General features: G+C 57.7%; 1 protein-coding gene across 3 annotated transcripts in view; it reads right to left on the bottom strand.

The window, feature by feature from the left end:
- Nucleotides 1-2,030: 2,030 nt before the first annotated feature.
- Nucleotides 2,031-17,550, bottom strand: part of NISCH (nischarin) — a 32,927-nt gene continuing 17,407 nt past the window's right edge. Inside the window, exons 10-22 of one of the 3 annotated variants that reach the window (XR_005988882.1) lie at nt 17,063-17,248; nt 16,762-16,890; nt 15,501-15,614; nt 15,110-15,221; nt 10,685-10,809; nt 9,456-9,505; nt 7,176-8,582; nt 5,490-5,994; nt 4,944-5,100; nt 4,320-4,448; nt 3,673-3,834; nt 2,426-3,267; nt 2,031-2,297 (exon numbers count right to left, since the gene is read on the bottom strand). Coding sequence is in view for 2 of the 3 variants with exons in the window: in XM_041761831.1 (XP_041617765.1) it covers nt 2,657-3,267; nt 3,673-3,834; nt 4,320-4,448; nt 4,944-5,100; nt 5,490-5,994; nt 7,176-8,582; nt 9,456-9,505; nt 10,685-10,809; nt 15,110-15,221; nt 15,501-15,614; nt 16,762-16,890; nt 17,063-17,248 (3,687 nt within the window). In the remaining variant the exon portion in view is untranslated. Of the gene's footprint in view, nt 3,268-3,672; nt 3,835-4,319; nt 4,449-4,943; nt 5,101-5,489; nt 5,995-7,175; nt 8,583-9,455; nt 9,506-10,684; nt 10,810-11,131; nt 14,509-15,109; nt 15,222-15,500; nt 15,615-16,761; nt 16,891-17,062; nt 17,249-17,550 lie in introns of those variants that run through there. The other 2 variants (XM_041761831.1, XM_041761832.1) reach the window with 2 other exon arrangements.

The raw sequence follows: 17,550 nt of genomic DNA, 5'->3' as shown, positions 1-17,550 counted from the left end.
GGCCGGGGCGGGCAGTCGCTTTAAAAGCAGTCCGGAGGCCCCGCCAGCTCACCCCCACAGGAACCCGCCAGGATTTCCTCCTGCTATCAGCAGGCTGCAGGCGGAAGGGAAGGTGCTGGCCGCTGACCCCTGCATGGTCGGCTGGGCCCTGCTCGGGGCTTCCTGGCCCGAGGCCCTCCACCGGGCACCGCAGCCCCCAGGCCCACCATCAGCCGCACGCCTGGGGCCTCGCAGGGGGTGCGGGGCAAACTCCAGTTCAAACCACTGCCAGCCCTTGCCTGCGAGCCCGGCCTGTATCATTCAGAGGCTGTGGGGGTGGGGGACCCTGGCAGGTGGGGGAGGGCAGCCCCCAATCAGGTCTGCCTGCCTCCAGACCTTTCCATTGCCGAGAGCAGCCGTGGGCGTTGACAGGACTCAGATGAACCTTGGCTCACCCCACCCCTGTAGCCCCCTTCTCTCCGCGAGGGGCTCGCTGGCTTCGCACCGCACCCCACACCGCTCCGTGCCAGACTAGCCTGACCTCTCCTGCTCTGGCCGCGCCTCTCCACTCCCCTGACCTGCTGCTTTGCCCCCAGACCCTCTCACAGGGACTTACCCTGGGGTCAGCCTCAGGTCAGGGGTCACCAGCTGTTATCACCTCCCAGCACCAGCTACCAGCTGACGCTGTTTATTTTGTTCACTCTGTTCCCTGCTGGAACGTCAGCTATGGGAGGGCAGGGGTGGCGTCGGGCTGCTGCACCCAGCAGGTGCTCCGGGCCGGTTTGCGGGGTGCACGAAGGGAGGCGGGTTTCCTTTACATCCCTGTCACCAGTGGCAGACAAGGCTCACGGGCACTCAGGCACTTGCCTAGGGCCTCTCGGCTAATCGGTGCATAGCTCCATCCTCAACAGGTTGCTGCCTGTGGAGCCCCCGCCCGCCCCCGCCTGCCCCGCGGGGCCTGTCCGTGCACACAGCAGGTCCCGTCCTCGGGGACCCGGGCAGGGGGCAGCTGCCTTGTTGGCCCACGGGGCCGGGTAGTGGACCCTGCGTCCGGTCACCACCATCCCCGCGGACACACAACAGATGGAGAGCAGCAGGCGGCCATTTGTAAAGGTCTTCGATAGAAGCCTGGTAGGGAGGAGCCTTATTGCCCCTCTTCCTCTTCCTCAGCAGCCTTTTCGCCCCACTGGCTCGAGGGGCCGTTGAGCTGGTCTCTGAAAGCTGGCCTCTCACCCACTCTCACCTCCCCTTGGTGGCTCCCCGTCCCCTTGGCGGCCTTCCTGAGGGTGATGGGTCTCCAGGCCCCACTGCTGGCACCGAGGGAGAACAGGAGCAGTGGGCTGGGAGCGGGGCTGGCCACCCTCCAATCACCTCTTCTGCAGTGCTGCCTGGCCCAAATAGCCCCAGGGCCTTGGGGACCTGACACTCCTGATTGGGCCAGGATGGCAGGGACAAGTGGGCTTCCCCCCCCCCCCCGCCCACGCTCTGGGGGTCAAAATGAAATGAGGAAGGGTGGAACACAGGGCTGGCTCCCAAAGAAATCCCAGGTCCTAGTTTGGCAGGGTTCCCTGAGGCAGCACTCATGTCTCTGAGAACACAAACATGCTATCCACCATCCAGGGACACCCACCCCCCACAGTGGGTCTTCTTGGTGAGATGCCCCAAGACCCCACCCTACGCAATCCCACTCAGAACAGCCTGCAGCTTCAGCTGGGGCTGGGCCAGGGTGTGACATTCCAGCGCTGCAAGAGGCAGAAAGCCAGTGAGCCAGTGTGCTGCATGTGCCCTGAGGCTTGGGGTTGAGTCCCAGCCCAGCACGGCCCTGTCCAAGGGTCCCCTCACACCTCCCCTGTGCCAGCACTCCAGTGCCACCCCACCAGCACCACCTGGCAGAGCCACTCCTCTGCCTTCCGTGCCCTCCTTTCTTTCCCCACCTTGCCCCCAGGAGTGCACCTTCCCGCTTCCCCAGGGTACTCTCTCCTTCACCCCAACCTTGCCCTGGGTTGGTGCCCTGCTGAGACCCAATAACCCTTGAACTAAAAGACCCAGACTGTGTCAAACTCTGCTTTATTGGAATAGAGGAAACAGGCAACAGGAATCACACTGGGTGCTGGCAGCTCTAGGTCCCCTGCCACCACCCCTTTCAGCCCCAAGGCCTGGGGACTCCTGCCCCCACGGGGCTCTCCCACTTGGCTGGGCCAGGAGAGGTCTCCACTTTGGAAAACTGCACGAGGCGGGAGCTTCTGATGTGCATTTTGCTACCAGTTTCACGATTAGCAGCGAACGCCCACAATGACAGCACATGACTGGACAAGACACTTCAGGGAAGGACACACAGAAGAGAAGAGTAAATCAGACCCACAGTGCCATGTGTTAATAACAGTCCCACAACAGAAGACACGACACTGGCGTGCTGGCCACACCGCACCAGGGGCAGGCAACCGACCCGTGGGAGGCTGATGGCCACAGAAGTCCTGGAGGTGGCTGACACTTTCACTCCCAGTACTGGAAAGAAGTCACTGAACACATATGTTCACATTCTCCACAAGGACGGTCCAATGAAGGTAGCCAAAGAGGGGGGAGAAACACTTTAAAAAGAACAGAGAAAGCCTGCTTCCTGTCCCGAGAGGACACAGGGCCAGACACTGTGGGTGGCAAGGGCCCACTGCGGTCTGGGCTAGCCGGTGAGCTCAACAGGCAGCTCGCGGCCGCACAGGGCCTCCCACTGGCGAGCCAACAGCGAGATGAGCTTCTCGCGGCTCTCGGCACTGGGAATAAACACCTGCCACTGGACCTCACGGCCCTGGCCGGCTCTGGCAGGGCTGCCTGGCACCTCCCCAAAGTGGTCCAGGGTGACACTGCCCATGAGGTCATGGCCCTGCACATCGTCAAAGACGAGGGTAAGGGCCTGTGGGTAGGTCTGGTAGCCCATGAGCACGCGGTCCAGGTCACGGACGCGGCGGCCATCGTCCAGCCGGTACCGGTCTCTCTGCGGTGGCTCTTTGGCAAAGTCGGGCAGCGGGTAGTGGACAAAGTCCTCATCCAGGAGGAAGATGTCAGCACTGGTGAGTAGGAGTGTCTTGGGGCGCAGCATGCCCCTGCAGCGCCCCGGGGGCGGGGTGCCCACCTGGAAGGCCTGCACATACAGCAGGATGCTGAGGGACGGCGCCTTCTCTGGGTCAGCCATCTTCTGGGCCACAGTGAATGTCAGGTCTCCGATCTCCTCCTCACTGGGGTAGGTGAACTTAACGCGGCTCGAGTGGATCAGCTCATAGTTTTCCAGCTTCCCTGCAGAGAGGGACGCCCACCAGGGTTGTAGCCCAGCCCAGCCCAGCCCGGCCGGCACTGCGGCCCAGAGAATCAGTGACCCTGAGCCACCCACGATGGCAGGCTAAGGGGCTGGCCAAGGCAGGAGAGCACTCCAGGCCCTTGTGCTCGGGCGGAGACCCATGTGACAGCAGCTCAGAGCAGACACTTGAGGTGCATCTGCTGGGTGGCTGAGGGTTTGCTGGGATAAAGGCTCTGCCATGGAAAAGCATACGCAAAACCCAAGCTGGCTAAGCAGGAAAGAGAAACAATAAGAAGTGCAGAAGGGGTTCTGGGGCCTGCTGCGGCCCCTGGGATCGGGAAGGAGGGGGGCCCACAACAACAGCCCAGGTGGTCTGTCTGCAGCCTGAGCCAGGTGGGGGGTACCTGTGGTCTTGTTCCCAAACTCAGAGTAGAAGTCCTTGTCGACAGGCTCAGGTGAGGGTGTGCGCTCTAGTGAGGAGAGCACAGCCATGAGGTGCTGGAGGAAGCAGTGTGTCAGGTAGCTGTCCCGTGTTAAGCAGGTGACCACCTGCACCGGGGAGGAGCCTGGGGGAGAAGGGAGATGGTCACAGTGGTAGGCCGCCTCTCTCCCACCCCATCCCTGGGCCCTGGAGACCAGAGCCGGGCCCAGGAGGACCCACGTGGGAAAGCATCACGGGACCTGGGGAGATAGCTATTTCTCGGGCCGGAAGGGCTGTGACATTTTTCTGGAAGGGGATGCAGAGGCATTAGGGAAAAAGCTTAGCTTTCTCTCTTCAGGAAGTGTGAGTCAGAAACATCCTGCCCGTGAGCCCTGGGCCCACTCTCCCTGCCCGCCGGGCACTTGGCCTCCTCTGTCCCGCCTCGAGCCCTGGGGGGTGGGGGGTTCTGCACCCTCAGCAGTTCCTGAAGCTGCTTCCTCCCGTGCCGGTGATCAGGCTTGTGAGCAGAGATAACTCAGCCTGTGATAACGCACCCACATATGGACAGTGGGAGCCCACTGGTGACACCGGCCTTCACCCAAAATAGGACAAAGCACAGCAGCCACTCACCCGTCAGCCGGAAATACTGGTCGAAAAGCCCAACATTGACAGCCTGCAAGTCGCTGAGCTTTAAAACAAAGCACTGGGAGATGTGGAAGGGACTGTTGTTGTAGTCAGTGTTCTTCTGATGCCAGAAATCTACAGTGGAAAGACAGGAACCATGTGTGGTGCTGGCTCTGCCAGGAGAGCACGAGGGTCCCAGGTATGCAGCTCTGTCCAGCAGGGAGGGGGGCCCCTTGGAGGAGCCGCCCCCTCCTCCATGCACATGAGGCCTCACTGGCAATGCATTCTAGGGCATTGCCAGGCTCAGCACAGGACTGAGGGCCCCTGACAGGCCGCTGGCTAAGGTCTCCCACTGGGGTCCCACTGAATAGAGGCTGCCAACCCCTCCTCGTTAGAACCAGTGCCCGGGCCCCTTGCCAGGTCCTGACTCATGTGCTAGTCTCAGGTCTCTCATGAGAGCCCCAGGAGACAGTGTGGCTATGAGCCCCCTTCCTCAGACAAGGGAGGCTCGGCACAGCACAGCCAAATCCTGCTGCCTAAGGACACACAGCTGGCTCTAGGACAGAGCCTGGCCTGTCTCCTCAGGCACATGTTCTGAGCTCTCGGGTGCCAGCGGGCCCTGGTGCCTACCCTGCAGCGGCTCTGAGAAGTAGCGGCGGAGGCCATCATGCAGCACGAAGTACACAGCCTTGGTCGAGAGCAGCACGCAGGCGGTCACCTCCAGCCCCGGGGTCTGATAGAACACCACTGAGGACCACATGAGGTGCCTCAGCTCCTCGTTTTCAACCTGGACACAGAAGGGCTGGGTCTGGGCCCGGAGCCAAGCAGCGCCAGAGGCACACAACTCTCTTCTGGGCTGTGCCTGCCTGAGAACAGAGCCCTGGACAGGGTACACCCTCCCTCCCATCAGCCCCACTGCCCTGGTGACTTGCACATCCCCGACATGCCCACAGTCGTTGCTGAGGAGACACAGGACCCTCACTGCATCTGCTCAATTTATGAACTTGGAAGCAGAGAAGAACCGAAGGGTGAGAGATGGGTGTGGGGCAGGGTGTATCTGGGGCCCAAGGCTAGGAGTGGCCATAGTGTGAGGGCGTGACAGGAGCTCCCTCCCCTGACTGTGCCACCTTTCTCCATATGAGTGCCAGTGAGTGAGCCCAGCTCTAGTGCCACTACCTCGGCAATGCTGCTATGAAAGAGCTCGATGATGGTGCTCCCCCGTAGGCTGGCGATGTGACGGAGTGATGGGCAGGCAGGCAGGTGCGAGGGGATCTGATTCTCCTCCGACGTGGAGCGGATCAGGTGCTCACTTGGGTAATGAGCAGGGGCCTCCGCTTGCACCAGAGGCTCAGCTAGGGCTGGGGCTGAGGTGTCTGCTGGGGTCTCCTCTGAGGCCAAGGCCATTGTTGGGGCCAAATCTGGAAGCAGGCCCTCCACTGGGCCTGAGGCCTTTGCTGGGCCCACGGCCTCTTCCAGGGCCGGGGCTGGGACCTCCATTGAGGCCAGAGCCAGGGCTGGTGCTTCTGCTGGCACTGGGACTGGAGCTGGAGCCTCTGCTGGCACTGGGGCTGGAGCTGGAGCTTCTGCTGGGGCTGGAGCCTCTGCTGTGGCTGTGGCTGGAGCCTCTGCTGGCATTGGAGCTGGAGCCTCTATTAGGACCTCCTGAGGATGCTGGTCATTGCTACATATCCCAATCCCCCGAGAAACATTGTGTTAGCAAAGGGACCCCAAGTGGAGAGTCACATCACATACAACCTCAGAGGGTGATGAAACACATGTACCAACTGCCAAGTCTGGGGTCCTCTGGAGATTTCATCATCTCAAGGTTCCCTACAGGCAGACAGAACAAAGGGAAAGTGCCAGGCCCTCCCTCTTAGAAGATGATGGGCAGTCAGGGGAAAGACAGGCAGTGTGGTACCCCAGGGCTGGCACAAAGATGTGCTTGCTGGGATAAAGAAGGGTGTCTGTTTTCTGCATGCAGTCCCCATTGTGGGCAGGTTCTAGCCAGGCTTGGGGACAGCAAGGAAATGGAGGCAAGGTGTCACCCCTTGAGGCCTCAGCACAGAGGGGTGGGGTGCCTTGGGCAGAAGCTGCTCTCCAGCACCTCGAGACCTGATGGCATCTCTATGGAGGGCATGGGAATTGAGCTGGGCCCAAGAAGGGGACCTGATTCATCCAAGGAGAGTTTGGGAGCCCCCTGGGAACACCAGTTTCGGGAGCTGGGATCAGAGGCAGAAGACTTGAGACACTGGGGTGAGGACAGTGTCTCCACTGGTTCCAAGGACAGAAGAGAAAGTAAGGCTGTATCTCAGAGGACAGGAGGACCAACAGAAGAAGGAGCACCCTCCAGGGCATGAGGCCCCTCTGGAGTCTTGGGTGGGGGTGAGCTGAGGATAATATGGGCATGGCTGCTCATAGGCCTCCCTCTAGCCTGAGCTCCAGATGGCCCCGAGGGAAACCCAGGGAGGGAGCCAAGGGGAAGCCAGGCAGAGGGAGGAAGAACAGGACAAGACTACCACTACTTCCTTCTCTGTCTCCCTTGCTGCAAGAAGGAAAAGAGCTTTGAACCAGAGAACTGCCCAGCTCAAACTCAGATCTCAGACCTTGTTACTCTCTGCCAACAAGTGACTCTGGAAGGCACTTATAGAATTACATGCAAAGAGAAAGCCCCTTAATGACCCAGTTTTTCCTGAAAAGGGGTACATGGCTCACCACCAGAGTAAGGCTTGTCATAGGGTGTCACAGGGAGCCAAGGGCAATGCTGATGCTGGTCAGAAGCCAAAGAGGAGCAGAGGAGCCAGGCCCACCCTGGCGCACACATGGCCCCCCCCACCCCCCTGCCAAGAGCTTGCACTGTCTCACCTGGCCCTGTCCTCGGGAGGTTGGCCTTCCATGAGGGGGCTCTGGGACCGGGCCCCAGTCGCAGGGGTCTTGGCAATGACTACAGTCTTCAGGTCCTGCAATGAGGCCCGTAGCTGGTTGTAGATACGCAGGAAGTGGAACTTCTCATGGGGCAGCACAAAGATGGCAGTGACAAAGCGGTAGCCCACAAGCAGCTCCAGCACGTGGCCGTCCGCGAAGGCGCCCCGTGGCTGGGTACAGCTGCGTGTGGGGTCCAGCAGCACCGTGGACAGCGGCACTCGGCTGAGCTTGAAGCTGTTGCGGTTGCGGCAGTTGTGGGTGCCGCGGTTGGGCATGGGATTGAAGTCGGCCTTGATGACATTGAGGTGCTGGGGTGTGAGCAGCAGCCAGTAGGGGATAGCGGCGGACTTGACGGCCTCAGAGGGCGCACAGCAGGAGCGCCGCACGGCCGAGCAGAGTGTGCAGCTGGCCCACTCAATGTTGCCCGAGTAGTCCCCGGCGGCAGTCTGCACCATGCGCTTGTCGCTGTAGACCAGGTAGACGGGGAAGCAACCCTGGCTGCGCTCCTGGCAGCCGCCCGCCACCTTGTAGAAGGTGAGCAGTTGGCGGAGGAACTCCTGTAGGCTGGTGTGGCTACCGTAGAGCACGGGGCTGCACAGCATGGCCATGTGCTGTGGTGCAAAGCACGAGCGCAGGTCGGCATGGAACTCATGCAGGTTGGCGGCGTCGGCGATGATGAACAGTGTGTTCTCGCTGTGCCGCACCTTCAGCACCAGGCACAGCTCCGGCATGAGGAAGCCGAACTCGGTGAGGTCACCGTGGGGGAAGCAGAAGACGAAGCGTAGGGACGAGAGGATGTGCTGGCTGCTGCCCCGTGATTCTTGGTGCGGGATCTCGAAGACAGCGATGCCAAAGTCAGTGAGCACGAGGCAGGCGGCGAACTGGCGGATGCTGCCCTGCACATGGATCAGGAAGCACCAGAGCACCTTCAGGATGCGGATGTGCTCCAGCAGGAAGTCCTCATCTGCACCCAGGGCCCACTCCAAGGCCAGGCGCTCCTCCTCGCCTTCCTCCTCCTCCTCCTCCTCTTCCTCCTCCTCTTCCTCCCCCCGGCCACCCTCCTCCTCTTCCTCTACATCAGGGGGCCCCATTTCAAAGTAGCGGTTCTCAGCGGCATCCTCCTCATCATCATCGTCATCCTCGCCCTGCTCGCCCTGGCCCTCCTCCCGCTGGTTGGCAGCCTCTATCCAGGCGGGCAGCTGCCGCTCAATGGCCTGCCGGATGAGTGTGCTCAGGCGTTGGATGAAGTCCTGGTTGGTGGCTGTGTAGCCAATACAGGTGAAGGGCAGGAAGATGATCTGGCCAGATCCGGGCACCACCTGGACCTCCGGCTCTGCATGCTCTGGGCTGTGTGGGGAGAGGCCAGGTCAATGGCATTCTGGGCTGGACTATCCCTACTGCCCACAGGCAAAGCCTGCCGCTGCACCCTGGCCTCAACAGAACAACACGAGGGTCTCCCAAGCCTTCGAAACAGCTCAGCCCATGTCCTTGATAAGTGCCCAAGTGGGAAGCCGAGACACTGGAGGGCTGGGACTGCTGGGACTGCTGGCTCAGTGCAAGTGTACATTCCCAGGGCTCAGGCCACAGGCATTCAGCACTGTTGTACCGCACGGGCTCTCCCAACAGAAGCACCACAAGACTTCTCAGTCACTCAGATGCTGGCTTTAACTCCCAAGGGAATGAGAGCTCAAGGGCACGAAGTCACTTGTTGACAATGGTTCCCTTCAGGAGCACCCAGTGGCCTCTGGGATGGGAGTCAGGGGGTCAGCTAGGTGGGTCTTAGGACTTTCACATTTAAATTCTAGCTCCTCTTGGCCACTGCTCCCCTCCACGAAAAAGCACATATAGAGCAGGGTTGGGAAACTTCTATAAAAAGTCAGAGAGTGAACAGTTTTGGGGAAGCCCATCCACATAATTTTTTTTTAACAGTGCTTTAAGAATTTAACAATCAATCTCAGCTCACAGGCTGTACAAAATAAGCCTGTTGGCCAAACTGGCCTTGATCTGCTGACCCCTGGTATGGGATAACACGTCAAGCAAACTTCAGGGATCAGAATTTGGAAACAGACCAGAACCCACCTCATTCCTGTTTATTTAAAGGAAGAAATATCTCTGAAGAACTTCTATGAACAGACTGTTAACAAAATCCAACTGGTTCCCACTGGTCCACAGCTGGGCATGTGCAGAAGGCCTAGAATGCCTTCTTAACCTCTTCCTTACCTCACACCACCAACAGCTCCTGGCATGTCCCGTAAATCATCAGAAGGTGCCTGACAGAGAAGGACATGTGGTGAGTCCCCTATTTGCTGCAGCCAGTCCCTGGCATTTACTGGGTGCTGGACCCTGACCCAGGCACCCTTCCCCATTTCACCACCCTACGAGAAGCTCCTTACCATCCCCATGTTTCTCTTGAGGACAGATTCTGGGGCCCAGAATGGCAGAGAGAGACTCACCCAGTTACACAGCAGTGCATGGCAGGGCTGAGATTCCCACCTATGTCTGTCTGACACCAGCCGTGCCTCCAGACCCGGGCCAGAGCCTCCTGCCATGCTGCAGCTTAGCATGTGCCTCTAGGTCTGGCATCTGAGTCCTCATGCCACCGCAGTGGGTCCGCATGGACAGCCTATCAATGTGGCAACTGGCCCGCAGAGGACTCTGTGAGCAGAGGCTATGTAGCACCTGGCAAGGCCCTCCCAGTGGTCTCCGAGCAGTGCAGAGGACCTAGGAGCTGGGAACCTCCTATTGTGTGACCCTGGGGAGAGTGAAAGGACGAGTGCCAAGGAGTACTGGGACAGAACGAGGACTGTGCAAACTGCCCAGGGTCACAGGGCCATGACCCTGGACTACTAGTCAGGGCTGGATGGAGGCCCAGGTAGCAGGGAGAAGCCCCACACATGAGATCTTATCACACTTGCCTTCCTCCTCTCTTCCCAAGACAGAGGGAGAAGCTCCAGAACCCTTAGCAGCAGCCACAGAGAAGATGCTGGAGTCATCATGTGCCCCAGACTACTAGGGTAACATGCAGGAGTGAGCAGAAAAGCCCAGTGTGCCAGGCAATGGTGGAGAAACTCTTCCTGATGGGTGTGGGACCCAAACAATCCCCACCTAGGGCTTTCTGAACTGCCTTTCCCAGGACAGTCCACTCACAGGGGCTAAGGACCATCTATCTGGCTTTGACCCCCCAGGACCTAGTGAGAGAACTGCCTGTTCCTATTAGCCCCAAGAGACAGACAGAGACACACACACAAAGAGATGGACAGACAGAGGGACAGACAGGGAATACAAACTGCTCATCACAAAGCAGAGTGCACCAAGCAATGGCAGCATCTGCCCCAAACTCCAGCCACACCACCTCTACCTTCCAGGCAGGTCCTACTTCTGGACAGCCCCAGGCAGAACAGTTGATCCAGAGAAATAAGCAATCCCCAAAAGTAGGAGGAGGGTATTACCTGTCCTGAAGGGATGGACTCTAAAGAATCAGAACATCCCCGGGCAATGGGCCGGTCCTCGGGAGTCAGACTGTCGGTGGAGGAGAGGCTGCTGGCCAGGGCCTCCTCTTGAACGAACATGATACCTGGAGAGACCAGGGGTGGGCAGGCAGGGCAGGCAGGGAGAGTAGCCATTCAACAAACAGGGCTGGACCCTCAGGCTTCCGGCATGACTGAGGGCCTTGTCAGACCCCCTAACCCAACCACAAGGTCACAGAAGAAAACATTAAAAATGGAAATCTTAAACTCGAAGGATAAATGACTGATTATCTAATTTCAAAGCAGGGACAGACTTTCTAAACCTAAATCCAAAGGAAGAAATCGATATGTACAACTACATAACAACCAAAGTTCTTTAAAAAAAAAAAAAAAAGGAACCTAAGATAAATCGAAATGAAATGAGAAAAAAAGTACTTGTGATACTTAACAAAGACATGTGTCTTTGATCTATAAAAGGCTCTTCCAGATAACAAGAATGGGGAGCAGGGGCTGGAAACCCCATTAGGAGACTGCAAGGAAGAACAGATATCCCACAAAGGAATGGCCACCAGAAAGAACACCGGAAGTGAGGCACACCCCCAAAAGGAACCACAGAAGGGCAAGCTGAAACAAGACCTTGGTTTTGTCTCACTTTGGCAAAGGTCTGACTGTCAGCCTGGCCTGGACTTGGCCTGACGGGGCAGAGGCGGGCAGTGGGGCACGAGCTGGCCTGCCGGCTGGGAGAGCAGTTTGGCAGTATGTCCATCAAGAGCCTTCAACGTGTTCACTCCTGGAACCTCTTTCTAGGAACTTGACTAAACTTGGCCCAACCCCACTAATAGAACATTTCTGTGAATTTCACAGACCTGCAAGGGCTCGGGACCCCTTACTCAGAAGGCTGGGCCTTCTTGCAGGCTGTTTTTCTCCGAGGCTGGCAAGGACAAACCGTGCTCGGCACCCATGGCCTGCTTTCCGCACAACGCTCCCCACTGACCCTCCCCTGGGCCACCTCCATGGACAGCGCAGTGACTCATGCACCCCAGAAACAGAGCGTTCTTAAATCCCGCTGAGGCTGTTTTATGAGGATAGCATGTCCAGGCCTATTATTTTACTCTGGACGTTTTCCACAGTGGTGGAGGATAAAGACTTTTTTTTTAAAACCTTAAGTGTAGCTAGCTGGGAGAACACTGAAAATCAACCCTCAGTTTCAGAGAGATTTGAAGGGAGCCCAGCGCTTGCCTGGTTTTGCTGCCAGTCACTGTGGCTCAGTGAAGTGATTGAGCTCCAGAAGTCACAGACCCTTGTCCAGCTCAGCCGCGCTCCCCCCCCCCCCCCGGGACAGGACAACTCATGCAGCCCAGGTCCTCTGCCCATGAGCCAGCCAAGAGCCCATAAGCCCATAAGCCAAGAGCCCAAGCCTAGATGCCTCTGCCTGCTGCCACCCCAGCCCCCGAGCAAAGCAGCAGAAGCTATGCATAGGCAGGAAGGCGGCAAGCACACAGCCATGCACAAAGCACACTGCTCTCCCCTGGAGTCCACCCCTCTCCTCCCTCACACGCTCAGATCCTACCATCCTTTGAGGTTCACCTCACCCATCACCTCCACTACAAAGCTCTCTCTGCTCTAGATCTGCCTCTCTCTTCTACAAACACCCCCAGGTCATCCTGCCCTGTTCTCCTTTGGGCACATAAGCTCACCTCCCCAAGAGGCTCCAGGTTCTTTAGGGGCACCGTCCTGGTCATCTGGAAACCCCCACAAAGTACACAAGAAAGGGAAGCCCTCACTGACCATTCCTGATGAGCCAGGAGCAGTGTTAAGCGCTTCCCCAGCATCAGCTCATGCATGCCTCTCATTATTTACCACAGTTCATCAAATCTAAGATGCGTTGGATGGGGTGTCATCTTGGTCTTAGCAGGTGTCCACAGAAGGCTTTCACACGACTCCATCACGAATACCAGCTGGCTGACAGCGACTATGAGACGCCACTGACTCAAAGACGCATCTCAATTTCAGGGAAGTCACAGGGTGGAAACGGGTGCATCTTAGAATCGATGAAGTAGGGTGTATCCACTTTACAGTTGAGAGAACAGGATTTCGGAGAGGCTGTAAGTTGCTTGAAGGCACGTGGCCAGGGAAGCTGGGATGCAAACTGAGCTGCCTCCCTCCCGGGTGCCTGCTCCTAAGCACTTCTCTATGGACCTGGCGGAAGAGTCAACTCTGGCATTTCATCCGTCAGCCCCTACTGGTCACAATCCTCCATGGCTCCAACAAGCTGGCTACCAGCTCCTGAGATAACCAGAGGCCTAGTGTTAACTGGAAAGCACCCACTTTATTCACAAGTATGTTTGCCTGCCTCACAGGTGGGAGTGGGCTGGGAGCACAGCTGCTCCCTGAGGGAGAAATCCTGGTCCATCCAGGCAAGACCCTGGTTGGGTACAGCACATGGCTGAACACCACCATCTGCAGATTCCTCTACCTTAGTGAGAAAAAAACGTTTTCTTGCCACTACCCACCCACACCCTGTTTGGAACTGAGGAAATGTGGACAGGGACAGTCTTTCTGCTTCCTTCCTGGACCGTGGACTGTACAAACATGTGGTCAGGAAGGGTCACTCAGAGGATGAGACGAGAGGCATCAGAGCGCCTAGATGCGGCCCGAATTCTGTTGTTTCTCACAGAAAGGAAAGAGATGTGCACACAAAGACATCCACTACAGTTTTATTCGTAAGAGGTGCAAATCTGGAGACAACGTCTAAATGTCTGGTAGCCAGGAAAGGGGGGGGGGGGAACAGACTACAGTGAGCCACTCTGTGGCACATCCCTGGGAGTGGGGAGGTGGGGGAGGGGGCAGAGGCCTTCCTGCCTGAGCAGGGGCTGCCTGCAGCGGCTCTGGGGGCAGACACCTCATCTCCCCCACCCACGGTCTGCGCTTTAGCAGCTGGTTTTCCACTTGCTTGTTCACCCACACACTCACTCGTTCACCGAGTCAACAAATGCTGAGAACCGGCTGATTCCTGGCCTTGAGGACCTGTCGCACCTCCCTGTCCCCTGGAAGCCTAGTCATATGGCTCCTCTGTAGACTGGCCGGTGCTGTGACAGGGCAGCACGCGGTGGTGGCCCCCAAGAGGGCTTTGGCCCGACGGCAGGAAAGGCAGCAGGGAAGCTTCTTCGCAGTGATACAAACCCCCCTCCCCTTTCATGTAAAAAAATAAAACCAAAATTTCTCAGTCAAGAGTGTTACAAAAGCAGATTGACAATTCCTCTGGCCCCTAACACCACCGTTCCATTCTCACGAGTTCTTTCTCTGACCTCATGGTCATGACCTTGGTGTGCTGCCCAGCCACGGGCTTTCGGACCTAACCTGAGCACTTCTCCTTTCTTCCTACCCAGGCCCCCTCTCTCTGATGTGATGGTGGCAGAGCATTCTGCACCATGGCTCAATCTCCTTTGCATCCTCTGATGCCTGTCATATCCATGTTTTGTTCGCATAAATAATGTTGCAATGAGCATTTCACCTCCCCCTTCCCCATTAACTTATCCCACTAAGATAAAAGCCCCACCAGCGGGGTTACCAGGTCAAGGGGTGGGAACGTTTTTCTGGCTCTTGAAACATAGGGTCAAACTGTTTTCCCAAGACCTCACACCAAGTTCTGCGTCTCCAGGAGCCCGGGTGGGCGGGCGGCGTTCTTTCCTGTGTGTCCCGAGCCTCGGCTCCACTCGGGACGGCACACCCTCCCCTCTTCCGCAGGGGCCGGGCCAGCAGACACTCTCATGGGACCTGCTTCACTCACTCATCTCCGAGGATGCCTGGGTTCAGAGGTGAAAGCCCTTTGAAAACGCTAAGACAGTGGGCGGGTAAAGGGAACTGGTCTTCCATGGGTCCACGGACAGCCCATCTTGGCCCACACACACAGAACTTTGGGGCTGGATCACACCGCAAGAACCACAGAAATAAGGCAATGATAAAAAAAAAAAAAAAAGGCAAAAAACATTTCCTATATAGGGGTCAGGGTGCCCGATTCAGGAAAGTCACGGGGCCTGGCGTCCCATTAGTTAGGAGCCAATCTGCCCATGCTGCCTGTGGGGGAACAGGGTCTTTATGAACAGCAGCCCCGAGTCTGTTCCAAGGGTAGCCTTGGGGCCCCATTAGAAACCCATGGGATCCTACAGGAACTGGATGTGGGATTCAGGACAACTGGGGACCCTTGCTAAGTAATCAATAAAGCTGATACCAAGCCGCCACCCCCCACTCTGTGCCACCCCAAGAGGTGCTGCCTATAGACAGCACCATGCCCTCCCTGTGTCTGAACCTATAGGGAACAGGTACTGGCATCTTCCCCCAAGCCAAGCCTGGAGGCCTGAGCAGGACCTGTGCAACTCTGCTAGGTGGTGAGACATACACAATTACCTTGGTTGGAGAGGATGGGCTGGGGCAGGGAGGCAGAGGTGGGAGCCACGCTGGGAGGGGAGCCGCTGGATCGGATGCAGGGGGCCGTTGAGAGTCGGGAATCCTCACTGATCTGAGGAGGAGTGCTCAAGTCAGCCCGGGGAAGGAGCTCCCACCTCTCAGAAGTGTGGTGATGGTGAAGGCGGCCCTGCCTAGTCCACAGCAACCCTGTGGGGCAGAGCTGCCAACTGCCCGCCTTGCATTGGTGAGGACAACCAGGATGTGAAGGGGGTGGGATGCAGCCAGGACATAGGGGCCCGGAGCGCTCCATGTCCTGTTACCACCGCAAGCCAGCTCTTCCCTTTGCTGGCTCTTCAACATCACTCCTGTTGCCTCCCACACAAAGACCCACCTTCTTCTCTGGGTTGTTCAGCTTTGACTTGACCTCCTTGGCTTTCTGAATTGCTTTGAGTACTTCCACAGTGTCCAGCTCCTTCTCTGTGGTGGCTGTGCTGTCCAGACAGACCTACAGAGTTCAGAGAACAGCCATCAGCACAGGGGCTGATAACAGGAGCAGAGTGGAAGGGACCTTGCTGAGGTGTGTGCCATGCCCTAAGAGGACACAGGTGGCCAGGGGACATTCTGTCCCCTGGCGTGTGAGCTCTTCACCACCCTCAGAAGTGACCCGGGACATCCCACACTGCCCAGTTTGTTTTTGGGAGTCCCTCTCTGAGAAGGGGTGCAGGATCCACTGTGATGGCCTCTTGGGTGACTGAGAGTGATAGAAGGCGGTGACCTGAACCAAGCCCCCAATTATGGCAAAAACTCAGATCAGTAAAGGGAGGGTCTCTGAGCTGAGGATCTGGGAGGGCAGAAGCACGGGGAACAGGCAGAAGGGTGGGGAGCCCCATCTGCAAATACAGGAGAAGGCTACGACTAGCAAGCACTGAGGGGTAGTGGTGTGGCCCATAAAGGACAGTCCCAAGGGCCTGGAGAAGAGCTGACACCACACTGTGCAGCTGGAGAGAGAAAGAGGAGAGGTCATCTTATAAACACAGTCTTAGTGATGGTGCGAAGAAAGGGGCACTTGGGGGGCTGCAAAGGGGCGAGGAGGGTGGTCGGGGGGGAGGATGCAAACACCCACGTATGTTCTGGCCTGAGATTTGGGGAGAAAGGGGAGAGGCCTGCTTCAGACTGAAAAGACAGATAAGTCCAGCTAAGGATCTGTGAGGCTGACATGGTGGCGGGTGGCCAGATCACACACAGCAGGTGGCAGACGCTGGGCTGGTCCACACTGGCAAAGGTGGGCGAACCCTTTAAGGTCCACAGTCTACAAAATACCGGGTGACTCTTACAAGCCGAAGACAGTTCCTCTACCCTTGGTCTGTGCCTGCTGTTTGGTGGGGAGCCCTCCTGGCCCGAAGCCGTGACAGAAGATGACTTGAGAGAAGCCAGCGGGAACCAGGGCAGCTGGCTCCCCCACAGAAGGGGCGGGGAAGCCTCTTCCTGGGGAGGCAGCAGACTTCCCAGAACTGAGAGGCCCTTCAGGGCCAGATGTCGTTCCGAAGCAGGCAGCCACAGAACAGGGGACACCACCTCCAGCACTGCCTGGGAGAAGCCAGACTCCAACCAGACCGTCTCTCAGACAGAACAGAACTTCCCCAGCAGCTTACCTCGGAGGCTCTCTCTCCGAACTGAGCCAGCACTTTGGTGCGGTAGTCAGGAATGATGCTCAGGGGGTTGTTCAACAGAGCCACATGCTCCAGACACGGGAGGCTGCCGATGCTCCGGACCTCCTCCATCTGCAAGAAACAAGTTCCTTTCCCTCATCTCATCCTCGAATGCTTCAGCAATAGGCCGACACGTCTGATGGCCTCTTTTCAATGAAAGACAGCTTACCGTTCCTTTTTCAAGTCCTCAACTCCCAGGCGCAGCTATCCCAGGACCCCGGGAGCCTCCCGGGCTGGGACTCACCTGCTCGATCCTGTTGTTACGGAGGTCCAGGTTGACCAGGGAATAGAGCTTGTGCAGGCCACTCAGACTCTCCAGCAGGTTTCCTGCCAGGTTCAGGGTCTTAATATTTCCCAATTTGGTGTGCACCCCTTCCAAGGAGGAGAGCTTGTTGTAGGACAGGTCCAGGTGCACGAGATTGTACAGGTGCTGCAGTGGGCATCAAGAACAGGATATGCTGGTTCAGGCCAAGGCTCCTGAGCGGGCGGGCCACCACTAACAGTGCAGTGGGCCTTTAGCCCTCCAACATCCACTTCCCTTGGACAGCTATTGGTAAGGGCAACCTTGGATCGTTGGCACACCCAGGAGCCCTGTGGCACAGCCCCCCTCCCCAGTAGGGACATCACGGCCCACGGGGGAGGCATAAGCTGTGAAAATGAGGCTGTCCATCACCGTGATGGAGCTGTATCATCTTCATCATGCTCAGTCTACATTTCCATGTCTTTCCTCAC

The sequence above is a fragment of the Vulpes lagopus genome, chromosome 7, assembly GCF_018345385.1.
Source record: "Vulpes lagopus strain Blue_001 chromosome 7, ASM1834538v1, whole genome shotgun sequence".
In the NCBI taxonomy this organism is placed as follows: Eukaryota; Metazoa; Chordata; class Mammalia; order Carnivora; family Canidae; genus Vulpes; species Vulpes lagopus.
The sequence above is the reverse complement of the archived record's forward strand: the minus strand, read 5'-3'. Positions and strand labels throughout refer to the sequence as shown.